The 21,935-nt window shown below is 35.4% G+C and overlaps 1 protein-coding gene across 2 annotated transcripts in view; it reads left to right on the top strand.

Moving 5' to 3' along the window:
• The window catches only part of Reln (reelin), a 453,190-nt gene that overhangs the window by 279,259 nt on the left and 151,996 nt on the right, over positions 1 to 21,935 (top strand). For both annotated transcript variants that reach the window (XM_078040200.1, XM_078040199.1), the window contains exons 12-15: positions 9,293 to 9,444; positions 18,451 to 18,563; positions 19,818 to 20,026; positions 20,768 to 20,896. In XM_078040200.1, the coding sequence (XP_077896326.1) occupies positions 9,293 to 9,444; positions 18,451 to 18,563; positions 19,818 to 20,026; positions 20,768 to 20,896 (603 nt within the window). The remainder of the gene's footprint in view (positions 1 to 9,292; positions 9,445 to 18,450; positions 18,564 to 19,817; positions 20,027 to 20,767; positions 20,897 to 21,935) is intronic.

The following is a 21,935-nucleotide window of genomic DNA, read 5'->3' as shown; positions in this document are numbered from 1 at the left end:
AAAAATAAGCTGTATTTGCTGACGTTAGTCTGGAACTTCTTCATAGAAATTTTTTAACAATGCAAAAGACTCACAGGTAGATACAATACAGTTTTTCTTTCAGGTAGATATCTCCTTGATTAATGATTGTTTCAGCAATAACACTTTGCAATGTCATCAAGATTATTACAGTTCATTCGGGTATGAAAAAAAGAAACAATTTAGAATGCATTTGAATTACTATTGTGACTTATTTTACAACAAAAATAGCACTACATTTTACCAAAGGAGAAAAGGAAACTAACATTTATTGAGATTCTGTAATGTCCCGTGCCAATACATTATTTACTTAAATAACCTTCAATCTAGGTTGTATTATTTTCTTACTAATGAGCAACCTGTGTGCTTCCTAACCATTCTGAAACCAATATTCTTTATTAGTGTTATTCCAAATAGAGTGTAAATAAACATGATGCATGTAATAAAAACCTAAGAAAAGTCTGAATGTTAGTGAGATTCAGGGGAACCAACTAAAGAAGAGAATCTTTGAAATGCAATGCATGCCGGGAAGCCTTCAAATAGAGCTCATTCTTTACCTTCACTAAGCTGTCATGGTAGAGGAAAAACCCAGAAATGCAATGAAGGTGGCACAGCCTTCAGTGCAAGTATATATCTTGCTAGACTTCAGAGGATGTGTACTGGAGATAAGCCTCATGAATATAAATGAATGTGGAAGGGTCTTACCTATGGCATATCCCTTATTAAATATCAGAGAATATTTTCCAAATAGAGACCTTATGAATGTAATGAACTTTTTCAACATCAGAGAATTCATATGAGATTTCTTTAAATACTTATGAATTTGATAAATATAAGGTCTTTTAGCCAGGCTTTGTTCTATACCTTGGTTCATACCTAAAGTTGCCACCTTTAGGTGGTTTTATATATCCTGGAGAATATAGTAAAACAAATTTTCTATATTATATGAAATGGTTTGTTACCTTTAGTGCACTTTATGCCAATATTAGCAGGGGAAAGTTCAATTAAAATATTAGATCTCTATTTCCTTTGCTTATATTCTTAGTGATTTCTTCAATCTATAATAAGATGATTTAAATTTCATTCTGAATTATAGTACATATAAACGAATGCCTTTCTTTTTTTTTCTTCTCCCTGCCCCAGAAATTATTTGCTTGTTACAAAGCAGATGTATAGAGAAAAAGTAAAAAATCTCCTCATACTTAACTCTCGATGTTAAGATGTTGGCATATATTCAAAAATTTTTCTCCAATGATACCAAAACAATAACACTAGAACCAAATTTTGCATATTCTTCTTCAACTTGATTGTTTTAAACTTAAAAACATGTTTCAAATGCCTCTCCTAGTCAATAAATATGAATCTTCATTATTTCAGAAAGGGAGTATACCATTTTATGTAACCAAACCCCTTTTGATAGACAAAATACTTCAAAAAGTACACAAGAATGTTTATTACAATATTTGCTGAAAGGTGAAAATTCGAGATTCTGGCATGTGTGTGTACATGTACATGTATATGAGGTATGTATGTAATTTCAGTTTTGATAGTTATTGCCAAATTCCCCTTCAAAGAATACATCATTTTTAATTAGTCTTATCCACAAAGCATTCCAAACAGTTGATGGAGAGGACCATCAGCTTGCTAGCTAAGAAACTCCTTCAGATGATTTTTTGCTTAATAAAATGTTCCTTTTTTATGACAACAAAAAGTAGAAAGTCTTATTTTAAAGCTATAAATTAAATATTATTGTGACCTTGTTATCTCTAAAGAATGAGGTTACCTTAAGGCATTTTATTGATAGGAAACTTTTTTATTGTGTGCTCCAACATCACCCCATGCTATTTGTAATACATAATAGGACCAATGTATTTATTAGAAATAAGATAGAGGTTTTTATTTTATAATTAGTCATCAAAGAATAAATATAAATTGCTATGCTGTAGAGAGCTCAGCCCCTTAGGGTGGCATTCCTTTAAAAACAGTTCACATAAAACTGCTTTGCCTTGGAAAAACCATAATTTAAACTACAAAAGCAACATTCCTTTTGAGGGAAACTGCTGTGGCATCCAAGGTATTGTTAAACTATAGAGCTCCTCAAATAACCACTGCTGGTCTCCAAGGTTTGGTTATGTTATAATTTCACTTAATGCAATTATTATATTAGGAGAGCATCAGGGACTACATTATTTTTAGTCTGGAAACAACCATAACTTTGTTACCACAGAGATTGGGACTCTGAAGTCCAGGGAGAGGAGAAAGATTCTCCCTTAAGGCTCCCAGCAGCTCAGGGAGCTCTGGGATCCACTTAAGGATATTTTGCCTCTAACCATGCTTGAGCCAGTGTTTATATAAATTTATGAAAGAAAGAGCTTGTGCTATAACAAGCTCCTACTGAATTTTTAATAAATGCAGGGTAATTTATTCAAAGCAATGAGATTTTTACCAAAGGCATAATTTGTAAAATTTAGGAAAGCATGTTTTTTCTGCTTCTTTCTCTTCAAAGTAGACTAAACTTTCCCATTCCATTTGATTATAAATATTTCAGTTTCAAAAGACATTGCCTCCATTTTTGTTATCTTCTAACAGCTTTAGCAGGAAAAATAAAGACAAGAGTAAAATTGGGTATGTTGGACTTTAAAATAAAGATTGATAATACATGAACAGTCTGAATCGAATTTCAGACAGCTTTATGGTTGAGGTTGTGAAAATAATTCATTTCAGATTAATCTAGAAAAGTTATTTACAACAAATAATTAAGAGACAGTGGCTACTTATCTCATTTCTCACTTGAATAGAAGGTTCTTTTAGTCTATGACAATTCCATCTTTTGCAATTTAGTTTTTCCCTTTAAAAATGCTCTAAAGCAGATAAATGTCTAAAAGGAGTCATCATCTGCATCATTTATAACTTTAACTTGCTTCGTGGATCAGTAGGCTGAGTGGTTTAATTGGGATAAATGGAGCAAGTAAAAGACCAATGAACCAGTGTGAAGTTTTTCATGTATGCGTCAGGAGAGACTCCTGGTTAATTTACAAGTGAACCAGTACCAGGAAGAGCTGTTACAAAAAGTTATTACTTGTATGTATTCTTTGAATGATTGATATAATCTGTGTGGGTGTGTGTGGGGGGAAGGGGTGTTGCACGCACATGTGCATTTCCTAAGGTTTTGGTTCTAAATCTGTTATAAATTGGGAAGGTTCAACATATCATCCTAGTGAAATTCCCTCTTTAGAACAGTAACTACTAAGATCACAGTAAACTGAGAAATAGGAGATGTCAGGTTTAGAGCTAGACAGTAGACTCAGGCAAGCCCTTTACCTCTATGTCTCCTAGTTAGTTACCTCTATGGACAAGTTAGTTGGCAAATAACAACTCACCAATTAGACATGACCAGAAACAAGTGGAAGAAATAAGAGAAAATAAGAAGAAATGAGTTTTTAAATATTAAATTTTTAAAATACTGTGTACAAATTCAAAATATTAATCTTTTATCATAAAATAAATCCCTAAAATTATTATGCATGTAATTGTGTCATTATTATATCACCCTCAATATCTGTTGCCAGTTGTGTGGTAGTATGGTTATATATTATTTATTTGGTGTACCTAGAATTTATTTCCTTGAATGACCTTTGCTTTGCAAATAGAATTAAGCAACTACAGTTGATGAATTTTGTAAAAGAAATATGAAAAACATGTTTTTAACTAGAATAATTTAACATTTTACCTAAAATAGCTATAATTCTATTTGTACATATTGACTTACAGCAAAATTAGTCTGCTTTATGAAATTTTGTGGAACTAGTGACTGTTGAGAGATGAACTGTGGCTTAAATACGCTGCTTAGAGATGCTTTCTTTTCTTTTTTAGAGATGCTTTTCAATATTTCTTAACTTATGGCTAATAATCATTATATTTATTTTCTTAGAAGGGAACACATCTCCATACCTTGGAGAACTGTTAATATTTAGCAACTAACAATTGTTTGCTTTCTTATTTATGAAATTACTTTCTTTATAATAAAGTCACCAAGGATACAGAGTATGTAATTTTAATGTTTAAAGATAAGTGGAAGAGTTAATAGCCAATCTGTGTTTAAAAATTGGTGATTATTTAACATTTTAAAATATTGAATACTACTTGAAAAAAGTCACTTACTGATCTGAAAGATTACATAACCCTTTAATTTGTTGTTAACACCCCTAAGATAATTAAACGAAGGCCTAAAATGAACTAATTTTTTCTTTTCATTTCTCATCATTGTCAATAGTACCATCCTGCTAAAAAATTTGAAATTGTGATGACAAATTTGAGTTCACATGGTCCTTTTCCCTCTACCAAACACATAGAAATGTTGGATTAGTATGATAATTTTTTTTAATGCTTAGCCATAGCATAGGGAAAGAAAATGAGAAGATGCTAGGAGCAAAGATTAAACCTAGATGGTTAGCTTTCCAGCTCACATTTAGATAGTTCAGAGCCTACCACACCCCGTATAATCTAAGGCTAACAATTTGGGTTAAAATACCCATACAGGACACTTGGCAGATGGCAGCTAGAACTGATATTCCTGTATAAAGCTGGGATCCTGAAAAGCCCCTCCTCCATAAAGAAGTAATTGGGGTAATAGCTCCTTCCATTGATTCCATTCCCAGGAGAACGGAAACCCTAAACAAATGTAAAATTCACATTCATTCTACCTGGGTTATAAGAAAATGCTTAACTGAAAAATTAATGTCAAAAAGAATTCAGAGCCAGGGAAGCTTCAAAGTGCTCATAAACACAAATATGAAACCCTCCTGCAAGGTGTGTGGAATTCACAATGGAAATAATTCCATAATGAAATAAGGTAAACTCACAATGTAAAACTATCATCTAAATGATCTTATGATACATCAAAAAGGACAGTCAGCAAATACATAAAAAGGAGAAATTAGTAAAAGAGAAATATGAGGGAGATATAAAACAAACATGATTAAATTACTTTAAAGAATTTTTTTAAAAGAAGGGATACTATTTTAAAAACCTAATAGATGCTAAAAAGCACCGAGGAGAGCTTTTTAAAATGAAAAATACAATCATAGAATTAAATATTCACTATGTAGTTTTTAAAAGTTAGAAAGAGCTAAATAATTAGAATACTATACTAAAAATAGAACTGAGAGAATAGCAGAGAATATGCAGTATAGAAAGAAATAAAGATAATAAGTGTGAGACATGGAAAATATAACATAAAATATATAGTCTAGTGAAAGCTTCAGAACAAATGTAGAAAGAATGGGCAAAAGTTAATATATTAAAGACAGTGACTTACAATTTTCCAGATCTGATTAAAGATATGAATCCTCAAAATGACAAGGCTGATCCGGTCCTCAAAGCATAAGAAATAAAATAACCTACACCTTCATTCATCAAAAACCTTTGGAATACCAAAGACCAAGACCCCCCAAAAAAATCAAATAGAGAAAAAAAGATTTTTTATAGAGAAGCAACAACTTAAATTGGATTATTTCTTTTGAGTAAAATCAGAAACGGTGGATTTGTAACCAGGTCCAAGCGGGGTTTTGCATGGAACTCAACAAGGTGATTCTCATATTCATTAGGAGGAATAAGCACAGACAAGAACAGCCAAGGCCAAGTGTGAAGAAGTGAAAGGCATGTGGGGAGGGGGGCAGCTATCAAGAGTTATTATACAGAAATAGCAATTAAAACCACTTGATTTCAACATAGAGATAGCTGTGTAGGCTAATGGGGCTGGAGCCTGGAGACATTTATAGGAGATTATTTTGTGACAGAAGTGGCATTAGCAGTCAATCATTTGAAGAGGAAATTGTGAATGGTGCTGGAATAACCAGTTGCCTGTATAGAAAGAATAAAATTGGATCTCAAATTTATTTATTATCCAAAATCAATTTCAAATGAATTAAAACTACATAAATGTAAGAAACAAAATTTTAAAATCATATGAAAAAGTACAAGGGAATCTCTTTATGTTCTCAGGGTAGGGAAAGATTTATTGAACAGAAAAAAGTTACAAGCCACAAATAAAAGATAAATTTAAAACTTTTTATATTACCCAAAGACACATAAACATAATGAAAAAAAAAAGAAAAGGTTACTAGCCAAGGAAAGATTACTGTTACTATCCAGAGTAAACAAAATTTAAATCACAAGGAAATGAGCCAGAAGAGACAGATCCTAGTAGAAAAAGGACAAAAGTCAGAAATAGACAACTCAAAGAGCAGCCCCAACTGGCCATAAACATGAAAAGATTTCCAGCCTCATTAGTAATCACAGAAATGTCAAAGTGTGATAAAGTTTTATTTCCATCTCTTAGGCCAAATTATAAAAGTTTGACAAAATCAAGTGAAGGTGAACTTGTGGGGAGATAGAGATCTTAAACCCTCCTGATGGGAACGGGTATTTATCCAATTGTTTTGTTGAAGAGCAGAGTGATAAGGAAGTGACATGTCTCCCAGTAATTCCTTTTCCAGACATGGTACTCCTGTTAACGTTTCACAACTGAGATTCTTATGAGAACCCCATAACACAGAAAATAATCTGAGTCACTATTTTTTCAATTCTCCTAAGGTGAACATAGGTAGTACCATTGTGAATGCAAAGAAAAAAAAAAATCAGTAATGCAATGAGTGCCTTAGGGGATTAGGCATCCTCTCTCACAGACACAGCAAAGAAAGGCTGTGTGCATGTCAACATTTACACAGGACCTTGAGTGCACCCCTGCTAGTAATGACAAAAACATGGAAATAACCTCAGTGTACATCAGAAGTTTATGGTCATTCTTCAAAAAAAAAAAAAAAACAATCTCTGACTTCTGTTATAATTAAAAATAATAATAAAATTTTTACAAGATTTCTCTTTGAGTAGTTTGAAAGGCCTCTTCATTGTGTTGTGCTATAAATGCTTAGAGCTCTGAGCATTCTCTGACCTACTAGTTTATTTTCACTTCTCACTGTCAAAACCAGCACTTGGGTGGTAACAGATGGGTCAGACTTAGGAAGGGGAAAAGACAGAGGAATCAGATTTGTAATGGGAGAAGAGAGATTATAGACAAGAAGAGAGGCATTTGGGGGAAGAAAGGATCCAATGTTATATAAGATTATTCATTTAAGCTCTTGAATCTTGAAAAGAGATCAAAACCTAAAAATCTTTCTGAACATATTGAACATTTAAAGTGTGTGCCCAGAGCCAAGGCTGATGGATAAGGTAAAGCCCAGTGGTCATGTCAAGTCTTGGGTCTAGATAGGCGGATGGTTTCGCGAAGATCCATCAGGCAGAGAATCTTGACCTCCAAAGCTATGACTTCAATGTGGAAGGAGGACTGAAGTCAAAGATGGGCAACCATGGTGTCACCAGTCATTAAGTCTAGATACAGGGGACCTTGTGACTGAAATATCATATCACCAATCTGAGAGAAGGAGTAGAAATCAGACCTGCCCTTGGCCTTTCTCAACCTTGGAAGGTCTGGGTGGCAAGGGCAGAAGGAACTGTTTTCTTACTCTCTACAAAGAGTGAGTTGTCTCACAAGACAGGGTAAAGATGAAGCTACAGAAAGCAGAGGAAAGTGAAGCTGGGATTCAGGAAGCCCATTGGATTAGGTTTTACACCCTCTCTGGATCTGGAATCCTTTGATACTTCCATAATTCCACAGAATTATTGAGCTTCTACTGGGTATTGGACACTGGGCTAAATTTAAGAATATAAAAATAAAATACCTGTCTTAGGAGTTCACACATCAAGATAAAGAAAGGCATATAAAGAAGTAATAGCAATATGCAGTGAGCATCATGAGGGAAGAATCTAAGTCAGAGAGATGGTGTGGCTATTTAGGGGAAGTAAGGGAGTCTGGGAAGGTCCCTATGGAAGGTGTACAATATTTAAAGGACATCTTGGAGAATGACTCTGAGTTCACCAGTAGACAGTGACTAAAGCTATGGAGGCCTGACAAACAATAATTTAATAACTTCAAATTCATGTTATGTAGCCAAAGAGTTGGTATAAAGGTGGAGCTAGGAAAGGACCTTATATTCTGCATTAAGGAGTTTGGAATTTGTTGGTTAGCAATGGAGAGCCACTGAAAGACCTTAAAAGCAAAGGAGAGACATAATCATGTTTGCATTTTAGAAATATCACCCTGAGGGCTACTGAATGGAATCTGAAATCCTCTTTCTGAGCTCTTCATGAGTTGCTTCCAATTTACTAATCAAATATAGTTTTTGCTGTTCCCCAGTATGCACTCTCCACCATCTGTTGATATCTCACTGTTAATAGTGTCAGCCACTACTCACATGTTGTCATCAACCCCAAATACAGTATATGACAGGCTCTCAAGTCAGATTGCATGGATTTGAGTACCATCCCCATTCTTTGTTTTCTGTCCTAAACTTCTCTGAATCTCAGTTCCTCCATCCAAAATTGTGATAGAACTGGGCATGTAATTCCAGAGACTCAGAAGGCTGAGACATAAGGATCACACAAGTTCAAGACAGCTTCCGCAACTTAACAAGGTCCCAAGCAATCTAAAGAGACCCTATCTCAAAATTAAAAACAAAAAGGACTAGGGATGTGGCTCCGTGGTTAAGTACCTTTGGGTTCAATCCCCAGTACCAAAATAAATAAATAAATAACTTGAAAAAATTAGGATAGAAATAGTTACTTTCATATGGGGTTACTGTGAGAATTAAGTGCATATAATATGTGAAGAATATGTCAGTCTAGAAAAGGAGCTGACATCTAAGTTAGCGCTAAATAGGAGTTAGCTATTTTGATTCTCTTGTACATATCCAAAGACCTATTGGACCAGACCCATTTTAAATCCTGTCTCCTTTTTGAAAACTTGCTGGACTTTTGGCAGCTATTACAGCTTTTCATTCTATAATTATTTTTAATATGCAAAATACCATGCAAGGGTTTATATTATGATACTGCTTTCCATGGTTCTCTGTTTCCTTAGTTCATATTTGATTCCTGAACTGAACTGCAAGTACTTTGAGAGTAAACACTGTCCAACTTGGGAGCACGCTGCTGCCATATGGTAGACAAACTAGCATAGTACTAATTAAAATTGTCTCTCTAAAGAAGAACCATAACTGTGAATGGGATGTGTTCCAAGTATATTCATTGCCTAAAGTCTGCAGTACTGCACCTTTATTTCAGAATCATTCATTGCTAAATAAATGTTCTTAGTTAAAAACAGAATATTTAGTTTGTAAAGATTTGCTCTCAATGACTTTTTTTTTTTTTTTTTAAGATGGGACATCTTGGGAGCTGTTGTCGGTACCGAGTGCGGAACAATAGAATCAGGTTTATCAATGGTCTTCCTCAAAGACGGAGAGAGGAAATTATGCACTCCATACATGGACACTACTGGTTACGGGAACCTGAGATTTTACTTCGTTATGGGTAGGTACATTTTGAACAAACTTTGTTGACCTTAGGGCAGATTCCAGTCTAGGACTTATTCATAAGAAGTAAGATTGTTTGTTATCTACTATATAAAATGAAAATTCATGAAATATGACAGAGCAAAGGCCTATGGCATGGGCCCTGCTGGTATCTTCTTGCCAAGATCTAGTATTAGCATGCCATGACTAGGCCTCAAGAAAAATGCCACAATACCTTCCTTCACCTGGCGCTCTATGGTCATGGCTGAGAAGACAATACGAGAAAAGCTAAGAGCAAAGCAACTCCTCTGTCCATAGCCAGTAACCTCACCAAAAAAGCAGTCTGTTAGGGTAAGTCATTTGTTTTCAATGCATATCCCATTATTGCCTAATCTCTTTGTTGAGAGAGACTGTAAAAGAAACAAGTTTATAACATTTTATCATTCTTTAATAATATTCTCTATATTATTTTTGCAAATACATAAAGAAAGGAAATATTCGTAAGCCACGATTTTCTTTAGATTTATTTTAGAGTAAACAAAGCTGGAAAAATACCCAGGGAAGAATTAGGGGTTTGAAATTGGTGAACCACCCTCCCCCCCAAATTTAGCCTGCTAGTCAACAAGAGCCATGGTGACATGTTTTTTCCTGATGTCATTCCAGAAATGTGTGTAGTTGTCACATGCCTTCTTTGTTGAGTGACTGGGAAAGCACAGGCAACATCTGGAAGTGAAACAGGAAACAAACATTGTCTACCTTTGAACTTCCTAGCAGAGATGTCAGTTCAGCAGGACAAACAGGTCTCCTGAATCTAGACTTCTTTGGATGTGGCTATTTATCTCACATTCCTCAATTCACCTCTTTGGCAATCATCCAGCTCAGATTTGCATGGTAAACCTCAGGACTGTATCATGCTCTCAAGCATATTGCCTGTGTGATGCTAACTCGTTTCCAATAATGATCTGTTTGATAACTGAGAAGTCATAGATAGAAAATAATGTAATCTCACATTTAAGAAAATCCTTGCCTTGACTTTGAAATGGTTTGTATATTTAAAGGCCCAGAGTTCATTTCCTCTAAATAATTCATGTTCATGCTGTCTCTCATTTTATTGAAGGCGATTCCTGAGAAACCTATTGCAAAAAAAAAAAAAAGTTGGAATGAATATTTATTATGCCAATCTAATTTATATTTTTTCCCTTTTTACCATTTTTTTACATAATATATTTGAATTCTTGACTTTTTCACAGTAAAGCAACCCAGTTAAGTATGTTTATATAAGATTAAGTCCTCATTGTGTAAATTCCTTTTTATAAGTGTCTACATGTGAGATATTAAGTCATCTTTATTTCTTTCTAGAGCAAAGCAAGTTATTAACTAATGAATTAAAAATAGTGTTGATTATACAGGAAAATTAACTCGAATGAACCCAAAGAAGTGCATTATCCCAAATAAATCATCTCCATTCCATTAAAAGTAATAAATGTCTATTAAATGTAGAGCTCGGAACTAGGATGTGTAGAGATTACAACTTGGGAGAATAATGCCACCAGAATCACAGTGTTGCTGGTCAAATGAGTTAATACCCACAAAGCACTCAAAACAGTACGTAATACATAGACTTACATCTCTTTGTTGCTATGGATATAAAAATTACTTAGACATAGCTCCTGCCCACAAGTAACACCTAACTATGTACAAGGGAGAATGCAGGCTGCTGTAGTGGAATGAAACTGCTATGGAAGTGCAGGAAAAACCCTGAGCAATCACAGTGGGACACTGTAGTGGAGGAATAAAGGTAAAGCTTCATAAAGGAGATGGCATTTGAACTCCGCCTTGAAGACTGGGCATGATTTGCATTTAAAGGAAGAAGAGAATTCTAAGCTAAGCCATTTGTGGGGGGGGGAAAGCATGAAAATAAAAGTACATGGTATGTTTGGGGCTGGGTGATTTCTCACACATAGATGAATGGAAGCATGGAAGACAGAGCTAGAAAAGTGAATTGGAGCTGAGTAGTGATTTTCTTTAATCCTGAAGAGTTTTCTTTTTCTAGGTTACTTGGGCCATCAGAGGGTTCTTGTTGGTTCTGTAGAATACCATCTGGTGGGCTTTAGAATGATGATTCTGACAAAAGAATTAAAGAAAGATTGAAACAATATGAAATCAGAAGGCAGTATTCTAGTTAGGACAAGTTTGTCAGATGGAAGAAAGAGAGAGAGAAAAAGAAAAAGGTAAAAGAAAAAATGCAACCCTAATTAAACATATTACAGACAAACAATAATTTTTGTATAAATATTTTCCATGCAATGTGTTTATCCAGCTACCCTAAATCAGGAGGCTATTGCACTAGTCCGAGCAACAAAAGGATCCAGGCAGTAATGGTGGTAATGTCACAGAAGGGACAGAGAGGGGATAATTGAAGAGTTGACTGTGAGGGGGGGGGGTGAGAACTTTACTGGAGAGGACACAGATTTCTCTTCAGGGTGACTGGAAAAATAGTGTCATTTTCCTAAACTAGGAAATATCAAAAAAAAAAAAGGAGGCAAGTGTGGAAAATATTTTGTTATTAGATATGTTAAGACTAGGGTTTCTAGAAAGTCATGGGAAAGAAGAAATTCTATTCAGGGTTTGAGTCAGATTTTAAAATCTTCCACATGCAGGTGACAACTGGAACCCTTGGGCTTGCCATGTCTCCCAAGTGGAAGTAGCATAAGATCTGAAAAATTCTTAGGAAGAACCCTCAATTAGATACAGGTAGAAGGACAGAGTGGGCAAAGGAGACTGAGAACGGGTTTCAAAGGAGGTCTGAAGAAGGTCTGTCATTGGACACCAAAGGAGGATGAAAGAGAGTGGGTGATCCAAGTGGGGTGACAGGAGGTGATCTGCAGTGTACAGAATGCCACAAAGAGAAAGGCCAACCAGGAAAAAGCTGAGAGGCCACCAGTGACCTTCCAGAGAGCATCCCTAATGTGTACATCTGGGAAACCAAAGTACATGGAGTTAAAAAAAAAAAAAAAAGAAAGAAAATAACATGTCACTGAACTAGGACTGCTCCTTCAAGAATGTCATCATAGAGTTAAGAAAACAAATGAAGTCTGGATCTTGAGGAAACCACAGTATCCAGGGAAGGTGTCTATTTTAGGACAGGAGAGGAAAGGAGAGGGTAAGGTAGGATATGGTGGGATAGGATAAGACTGGACCTATAGAAAAAACTGAAACTTTGATAGCTAGTGGGAAAAAAGTACTATGGGAAGGGATTTATCATAAGATGGTTTATAAATAACCCCTCTGGCACCTTTGGAGTATCGGTGGCTAATTGTTAATCTAAAGGGCATCATACTCCCTCCTCCTCAGACCCTGTCCATGATATATTATATGCTTGCTTCATATCAGATTTCTGTGAATGTAATTTCAGTTTCCAAAATTCAGTTCAAAGTCTGTTTCCTTTGTTTATACATTCATCTATTCAAACACAAATTCATTAAGGGCCAGTATTCAGCACTGTTTTTAGAGCCAGAATTCAATGAACAGGACAAAAATAACCTAACAGACATCATTCATTTGATTATTTGTTTATTGGTCCTCCAATAAGTATTTATTAGCATCTACAATGTGTTCAGTTCTTTTAGCTCATATTTATATCTTTTTTCTCTGCATTTTTACTACAACTGTGGTGCACAACAGTTTCTAGTCATTTTTTCATATAAGTAGCAACATATCCTCCTTATTAATATGTTCAAAAATCTCCAATGGATACCTGAAGCCACAGATAGTACTGTACCCTATATATACTGATTTTTTATACATACACATATCTATGATACAATTTGATTGATATATTAGGCATAGTATGGGATTGATAACAATAACTACTAATAAAATAGAACAATTGTAATAACTGCAATAAATATTATGTAATTGTGGTCTCTCTGTCTTGGACAAGGCAGGACAGACGTTAATATTTTCAGACTGTAGTTGACCATGGAAAATAAACAATGGAAACAAAATTAGGAATAAGAGAGACTCCTGTATCAGTCTTGTTTTTCCTCACTAAATAACAAATTTTTTGAAGTCAAGATGTATTTCCTCTTCTAGTCCAACGCTCTGCAAATAGCAAAGCCTCAAAAAAATCACTTTCCTGGTATAAGAAGTATCTAAAATGCTACTTAAAACAGTATTTAAAATACTTAAAAACAGCCATTCATCTAGCTTTTATTGAAACCCTTTTTTGCATTCATCGCTATGCGAGATGCCCCCTGAGTGCTACTTTCCACAATGCATCAAAGGCTATGAAGCTAAGGAAGAATTCATTTCTTCTTGTAGGAGCTGCTGTCACTGAAACTTCCCAGAACTGATAAATTACCCTCAGAGGGCTCTTTCAGATAAAATCTATCAACATTTTAATGTCTTGGCTCCTTTTGGACCTTCTTCTGCCATTCTGGGCTGGGCGAGGCTCCCACAAGTTTTGTGTCTCTCTGACAAGCAGATGCAGTTCATGGACTGTTCTTAGGAAAGCACAGAGGGCACAGGGAACAAGTTAATGAAATCACAGAGAATTGATAATTTGGGTCCTGTGTCTTTAGGTGTGGTGCAGCAAACCCACACCACCTGTGACCTTTAACCTTTGTAGTTCTTTTTCCTGGTAAGCCTGCAAATGTGCTCAATACTCAATTTTTTAAAAAAACCTGATTTTTCTAAAAGGAAAATTTTGTTTTTAACATGGATCCTTTCCTCCAGACACTATCATTTACGGTGACTTTACTAACTGTACTTATCAAAACATTGAAGTGTGTAATAAATGCTAAAACTATGATGCTAATGTCAAAATCACAAGATGTTCTCTATGGGTGGTTGACCTTGAGCAGCAAGCATACATTAGGATGAGATCTACATTATTATCATATCTACTTTCTCTATTTTCAGTTCATATTACTTAATCCTATAAATATTTAAATAGGCAAATTTACCTGTGGCAAACATATCTACATGCCAAATGTTAATGCTTTATAAATACCATCATTCAGGCTGGGGATATAGCTCAATGGTAGAGTGCTTGCCTAGCATGCATGAGGCCCTGGGTTCAATCCTCAATACCACTTAACAAACAACACACAGGAAAACAAATACTATCATCCAAGACTTCCCTTCTGAGTGGTAGTGTAAATTTGGAGTCAAACAAAATAATGTTAACTACAGACTTGACTTTGGTAGTATGGGCTCATTATAGAACTGTTATAATTGAGGTGTCCCAGAAAGCTCATGTGTGAGACAATAAAGACATGTTCAGAGGTAAAATGATTAGATTGTGATGGACTGTAATATAATCAGTGGATTAAAAATTTAAATGGATTAATGGGTGGTAACTATAGTCAGGTAGAATATGCTGAAGGATGTAGGTCACTGAGGGGTTGCTTGGGGATTATATTATCCCTGGATCCTTGACCTTCTACCATGATTTAATGTCTCACCTTTGTCCAAGTGCAATGCAGTCGTCTGTGGACTGAGGCCTCTGATATTATGAGCCAAAATAAACTTTTCCTCCTCTAAGTTGTTCTTGTTGGATGTTTCAGTCCCAACAACACAAAGCTGACTATATCACTGCACACAGTAAGTGCTCGAAAGTCTGGCCCAAAATAAAACCCTGTTCCAGATATTGCCTAACACCATTTCCACCGTCAATTCTTTGTGAAACTGGAAAACCACAGATACTGCCCTTTCCTCAAGATCCAGACCATATCTCTTCTTAACTCTATGGAATAAGTTCTTGAAGGAGCAGACTTTATTTATTTTTTTTTTTAAACTCCATGTGCTTTGGTTTCCCAGGCATTTCACACTGGGAATGCTTTCTCAAAAGTCCCTGCTGATCTCTCAGCCTTGTCCTATTTGACCTTATTCTCTGTGGCATTCTCCATGCTGCAGATCATTTCCCTGTCATCCCACCTGGAATCACTCTCCTCCGTCCTCTTTGGGAATTAAATATATTATCAGGCAGATTTTCTCACAAGTGACTGAATTGTAAGGTCAGTATGTCATGAGCCGGAATCTCAATCTACTCTCCAAACCTTTTTGACCAAATATGGAAGTTAATTTCCACAGCTCCACCCTGTAATTTACTGCTATCCCACAAACCCCTAGGCAGCTCTAGGAACACACAATAGAGTGAGAATGTGTGCTGAACTTCCTCCTTCTCTGGCTCAACTAGATACGCTAGTAGCAAACTCCCAGAATCCTCTAGTCTCTTAAAGAAGCTTAGTTTACAAGCCAGACCCTGGCTTCTCTGCAATCAAGATAATTTATTGGGTTACTTCCAGCGGTGCTTCTCAAAAATGCCAAATAATTTTAGAATTAGCCTAGGAGAATTGAGTTTAGAGTAATTGCACAGTATAATTCCAGTAGTGTGCTTCCAAAGCAAGTACAAGTCATCTGTTTAACTATTGGTTTAGATTATTGAGAATTGTTGCATTTAGGAAGATGAAATTTTAAGGAAGTTATATAAATAAGACAGCTTGCCAATCAAAATGGGCTTTACTGGTGACCTTGGTGGAGTCATTACTGTCACTATGCAAGTCTCAGGCTTATAGATTCAGAAAAAAAAAATCAATTTTCTTTATTAATCCCAGAAAGGGGATCTTGGAGACTGGCTCCTGCTAAAAGCTCTGAGGAGGCTTATGGACAAATCATAATTCTTCTCAATAAGTATGACAATTTTAACTGTTAAGCATTAAGGAATAAACAATGTTTAAAGGATCAAATCAGATATACCTTTCACCCAGCCATTTTAATGGCAAGAATTTCAGAACTATGATAATCTGATATATCATTCTTCATTGCAGGATACTTCTTGCCAAATGAATTAACAGGGCTTGCCTTTATCATTAAAAAATCCTTTTATTCCTGTCCAGGCTATAGATATCCTGTCAAAGTCTTGCTCTATGAATGTCCTTCTTTTTTTGCTAATATTTCTTCTATTATTATGAAATTTCTTGTACTGATTGGATTCTTTCTAGTTTTCTTATTTAACATCACTTAGCAAATCATTTCTTCCCAAGATCAGAATCAGTTACGCTGGTGGATTTTGAATCAACCATTTATAAGCAATTGACCCTTTCTTGGTGTGTTTTATTTCACATTGAGAGTCTCAACCATTATTTATTTTACTAGTTTAATTCTCAAAGGGTAATCTCATTCTAGAACTCTGGGATTGCATTACTGGCACCATAGAGTGCTAGCAACAGCAGGTGCCTATAGATAAAAATTAACATTCAAAGTGGCTGATTTAAGAACTGAAAGAATTTTTCAGATAATAATTAAAGTTTGTGGGGCTGGGAATATAACTCAGTTGGTAAACTGCTCACCTTGCGTGCACAAGGTCCTAGGTTCAATCCCCACCACCACAAAAAATAATAATAATAATAAAAGTTTGTAATAATGTTACAAACTTTGGGCCTTAAGGATAGGATATTTTCCAGTAATTTCATATACACATTCACACTTCTGTTGTCATGATTATAACTGATATGAAGGATAATGGTGGGTGGGGAGAGGCATCTAGTTAGACATGGGATCCTTTAAAATCCAGGTTATGCAGACGATGGATAGAAGTCCGAAATAGCAAGAATTATTGGCAAAGCACAGTAGTGAAAAGAACAATGTTATGGTTTAGATATGAAGTGTCCCCCAAAAGCTCATGTGTGAGATAATGCAAGAAAGTTTAGAAGTAAAATGATTGGGTTATGAAAGCCTTAACTGAATCAATGCATTAATTCACTTGAATGGATGATGGGAGGCGTGTAACTAGGCAGGTAGGGTGTGGCTAGAGGAAGTAGATCACTGGGAGTGTGCCTTTGGGGTATACATTTTGTCCCTGGTGAGCAAGTTCTCATTCTGCTTCCTGATGGTTATGTCCTAAGCTGTTTTCCTCCACCACATCCTTCCACCACCTCTAAAACTGTGAGCCTCAAATAAACTCTTCCTCCTCTAAAATTGTTGCAGTCAGGTCTTTTGGTCACAGCAATGAAAATGCTGACTAAAATACAGAGGATCAAAGGGTAAAAGACTTGTATCTACTCGTGGCTTTTCCACCAGCTGGTTAAATGATTTTGAACTTCCAGTACCTTCCCTGATATTCAATTTCATCATCAGAAAAATCTTAGGTACCTTCCAGTTCTAATAGCATATCATTTCATGTGGACTGTGAAGTAGATAGTGGATAACTACTTTATGTACCTTCCAACAATCAAATGAAGTACCAAATATAAAAATGAAAAATGTAAAATGAACCTCACTTAAAATACAAATATATATGCTAAAATACCATAGGTATTACTTTGCAACATCCTGAATGACACTACTTTATAAGTCTTTAATGCAGTGCATCACCAAACTTGTTTTAAAATCATAATCAATAGGTTCTGAACTTTGAACATAAAGACCTCAAATATAAGAAAGTAATGGTTTATTAAAAAGCAAGAGCACATATTTTTATTGATTCTTTTTAGTTATACATTACACTAGAACTCATTTTGATGTAATTTATAAAAGGATGGAATATAATTTGCTCTAATTCAGCCCCTTTCTCTCCCCAAAAGCATATCATTTTTAATGTGGGTTGAAACAGAGACATGTTGTCCTGCTACACACAGACATTTACTTCAGTAATCCCATTAAGCAAATAGTTACTTTGACCTTCACAAATATCAAGTCTTTAGCATGGCTCATCTGAACTATCTTCATGAAGGATTTCCTTGGGTTTGATTATCTTTGTTTAGGATCATTTTTTTTTTAGTTGTAGGTGAACACAATACCTTTGTTTTATTTATTTTATTTTTTGTGGTGCTGAGGATCAAATCCAGTGCCTAACACGTGTGAGGAAAGTGTTCTACCACTGAGCTACAACTGCAGCCCCTAGGATTATTAAGTGACATCTGGGTGGCATAGTTATTTCTTATTCTGAAATTTAACACTGTATTTGATGTTTGGGGAATGCACATCGGTACTAACACCATGAAATTTTTATTTGGTGCAGGAGGAATTTGTGACCCTGGAGATTCTCACGAAAATGACATCATCTTGTATGCAAAGATAGAAGGAAGAAAAGAGCACATTGCACTGGATACTCTTTCTTATTCCTCATATAAGGTACAACTTCCAATCCTTGTGCCAAATGCTCACCTCACAACTCCCCAGACAAGCCAAAGTCAAAACCATGAAGACCATGCCAGATACAGAGAATAAATCTCTTTCCTGGTAGCCCAAGAAATTGACAGTTTAAAAAAAAAGTGACATGGACATTTTAATATTCACTTTTATTTCTGATACAAATAAAAATTAGATTTTATCAAGAAGAAAGAATTATAGCCCATCAGCAATAATAAAATGGAACCAAATACTCTGACTGACAGTTATTCTTGTCCCCAGGAAAGCTCTAAATATGACTGTAATTATGCAGCCTTACAGCCTTGCTATCAAGCTTAATCAGTATTTATCCAGCCTTTTGAGATTTGTTAGGCAGATGACATTGTAACAGAACTTTTATGTTACCTTTGCTTTCTTCTTTGCTAATTAGAGTGACTGAGGTTGACCTTTTTCCTTTGCCCTGTGGATACAGGGCAAATGTTGTCTCTGGTTATTTGCAAATATCGTCAAATCATGTGAGATGCTTGTCATAGGGAATCAGATTTAAATTATTTTTATTATAATAGACTTACCTGTGCTGAGACTATACCCACATCCTCATTAGTCAGCTTTATCTCCAATATTGATGACAATATCCAGCATGTTCCCATGTTATACCACTTGGGAACATGCTGGATATTGGGATTTCTTAGTGAACTACTTTCACATCAGGGACATGGTGGGGTTATATCTGGTCTGGCATCTGCATGTCTCAGACCAAATCAATTGTATAAGTTATACATTAACTCATTGGCTCTGAAAGTTTCTGCTTAGAGTACTATTTTCAGAATACCTGGTTTGGAAAACCATTAATATCATACAACTCCACTTTTCAAAGCACTATTGATAAAGCCAAGTAAATGTCAAGTTGCCTTTGTCTTGTGCTAATGTAGATAAAATGGATAAATATGCTTTAATAACTTTTTAAAACCTTAGATCAACTTGTCTTTGAACAGAGAACCGGATCAATCACACACAAGAAGCCACACTTGTCTTCAAAGGAGGAATTCTGAGTCACTAAAAAAAAAAAAAAAAAAAAAAAAAAAGTGCTCCTTGACAGCATCTTCTACATGAAATAACAAATGGAACACAGGGCTATTGCCTGATGCTCAACAGATGGCAGTTATGTATTTAGCGATGACTAGAGAGAACCTAGGAGAATACACATTGACTAACATAGGAAAGGTTATGAGTGATTTGGTTTCCTTTATTTGGAAGGTTCCATCTTTGGTGTCCGTGGTCATCAACCCTGAACTTCAGACTCCTGCTACCAAATTTTGTCTCAGGCAAAAGAACCATCAAGGACATAATAGGAATGTCTGGGCTGTAGACTTTTTCCACGTCTTACCTGTTCTCCCTTCTACAATGTCTCACATGATACAGTTTTCTATTAATCTGGGATGTGGAACACATCAACCTGGTAACAGGTAGGAAACCCTATTTTGTGGGTGTACTAACAGTTAAAAATGAACACATGAATTTGGCTGTTAAATCAGAGACAATTTCTCAGTAGGTTTTTAGCTGGATTTTTAATAAAATATCCATTAATAAAATACACATTTTTCCCAAAAGAGAAGTCCTTCAGTTAATAGGTGGGTTATGACTGGGTAGATTTTAAGTAGGAATTGGCTTCATTCTAAGAGCATGATCTTAGGTATGAGAGGTGTGTGCATGCGCTGTGGCAGCCATCCATTACAACAGATTGCTGAGAGAGTAACAACTGAAAACAAGCTTGACCTCATGTTGGCTAGTGACCCCCTAATAATAGGCAGGGAAATCAATTAGCACTTCAAGAGCTATGACTTCTCAGTTTCACTTGCAGAAGTGTTGCTGGGATCCTTTCTAAGAATTTTTGTGTCTCACATTCACAGGATGAAGTGACAGTGTGAGACATGGTAATTGCCTTGCCATCTATCAAATTCAAGAGCTCAGACTCAAGTTACCATTTGTTGTCTTTTAAAGGAGTTTGTTATTATAGCAGTAATTTAACTGCTTGCCCTTTGAAGGCTGGTCAGACCTGGGTGAAAGAGAAAGCAATCATTTAGTAAAGAGCCATCTTAAAGAAATCTCACACTAGTTCTAAAGATGTTTATTGTATTTAGGCAGAGATGAAAAGTAATTTTTTAATCTTTGCCGCTTTTGTGTTGTGCTTGTTCTGTTGTTACTAGTGTCAGCTTGGAGTTTTCTACTAACCATGGGCGTTCCTGGTCCCTGCTGCACACTGAATGCTTACCTGAGATCTGTGCTGGCCCTCACCTCCCCCACAGCACCATCTACTCCTCCGAAAACTACAGCGGGTGAGTAAATTCTCTCCATGATGCAGAATGAAAATTAATGAGTAATACAGAAACTATAGCATTTTTTATATAATAGATAAGGAATCTGACTTCTCCTTAAAAGTAGTATCATTGAAGAAGGAGAGAAATACTTTTGCTAAAGCTGATGCAAGATCACAGTTTATACAGTCATTCATTTTTCATGTACCTGACTTATATTTTGGACTACATGAATTTAAATTCTGTTATGGCAATCCTGTGATTATTACCAAAAGGCTTACTGCCAAAATAAGACTTATGGAAAGAGCCAGCATAGAGAAGTATAGAAAAGTTAAGTTTTGGAATTAGACCTGAGTTTATATGTTATTCTGCCATCTGCTATCTGGGTAATGATATGCATTCTCTCTGAGAAACTTTCCACTTCTTTTCACATAAATTAAAGACCATAAATGTATTCCTTTGAGAATTACTAGAATTAAAATGGCTATGTAATGCTTTCCACTTAACAGAATAAATATGATTTACATAGTAAAAATATTTACAAGAACAGCAAAATTAAGTTGGGAAATGTTTTCTTTTTAGAAAACATTTTGCTACCCCTTTTTACATGTGCAGAGGGCAAGGGGTAGCAAAAAATTAAAAAGTAATTGATGCTAATCAGCACCCCATCTCTACACAGATGATTTCTGTAGGTTAATATCTAAGCTGTGAGTATTGTAAAACCTGATTTAAACATTACAGAATGTATAAATGTATCAAAACATAACATGACACCACATTAATATGTCCAATGTTTATATATCATAAATAAAACATTTTATAAAAATAATGTCTAAACAAAATAAATATCACTTGCTATAAAGAATAAATCCACTACTCTAGTAGGATATGGGTGCTCTTACAAGTTGTATGTCTGTTTTTAGACTATCACAAATTCCATAGGTGAACATAAAGAGTTTATTGAGAAACTTTAGTGCTATTACAAGTACCTAGAGATGGGAACATCACACGCATATAAAATGGATTTAAAAGATGTCAACATAGTCTGGTTTTGTGCTAA

The sequence above is a fragment of the Ictidomys tridecemlineatus genome, chromosome 2 (genome assembly GCF_052094955.1).
Source record: "Ictidomys tridecemlineatus isolate mIctTri1 chromosome 2, mIctTri1.hap1, whole genome shotgun sequence".
Lineage (NCBI taxonomy): Eukaryota > Metazoa > Chordata > Mammalia > Rodentia > Sciuridae > Ictidomys > Ictidomys tridecemlineatus.
The sequence above is the reverse complement of the archived record's forward strand: the minus strand, read 5'-3'. Positions and strand labels throughout refer to the sequence as shown.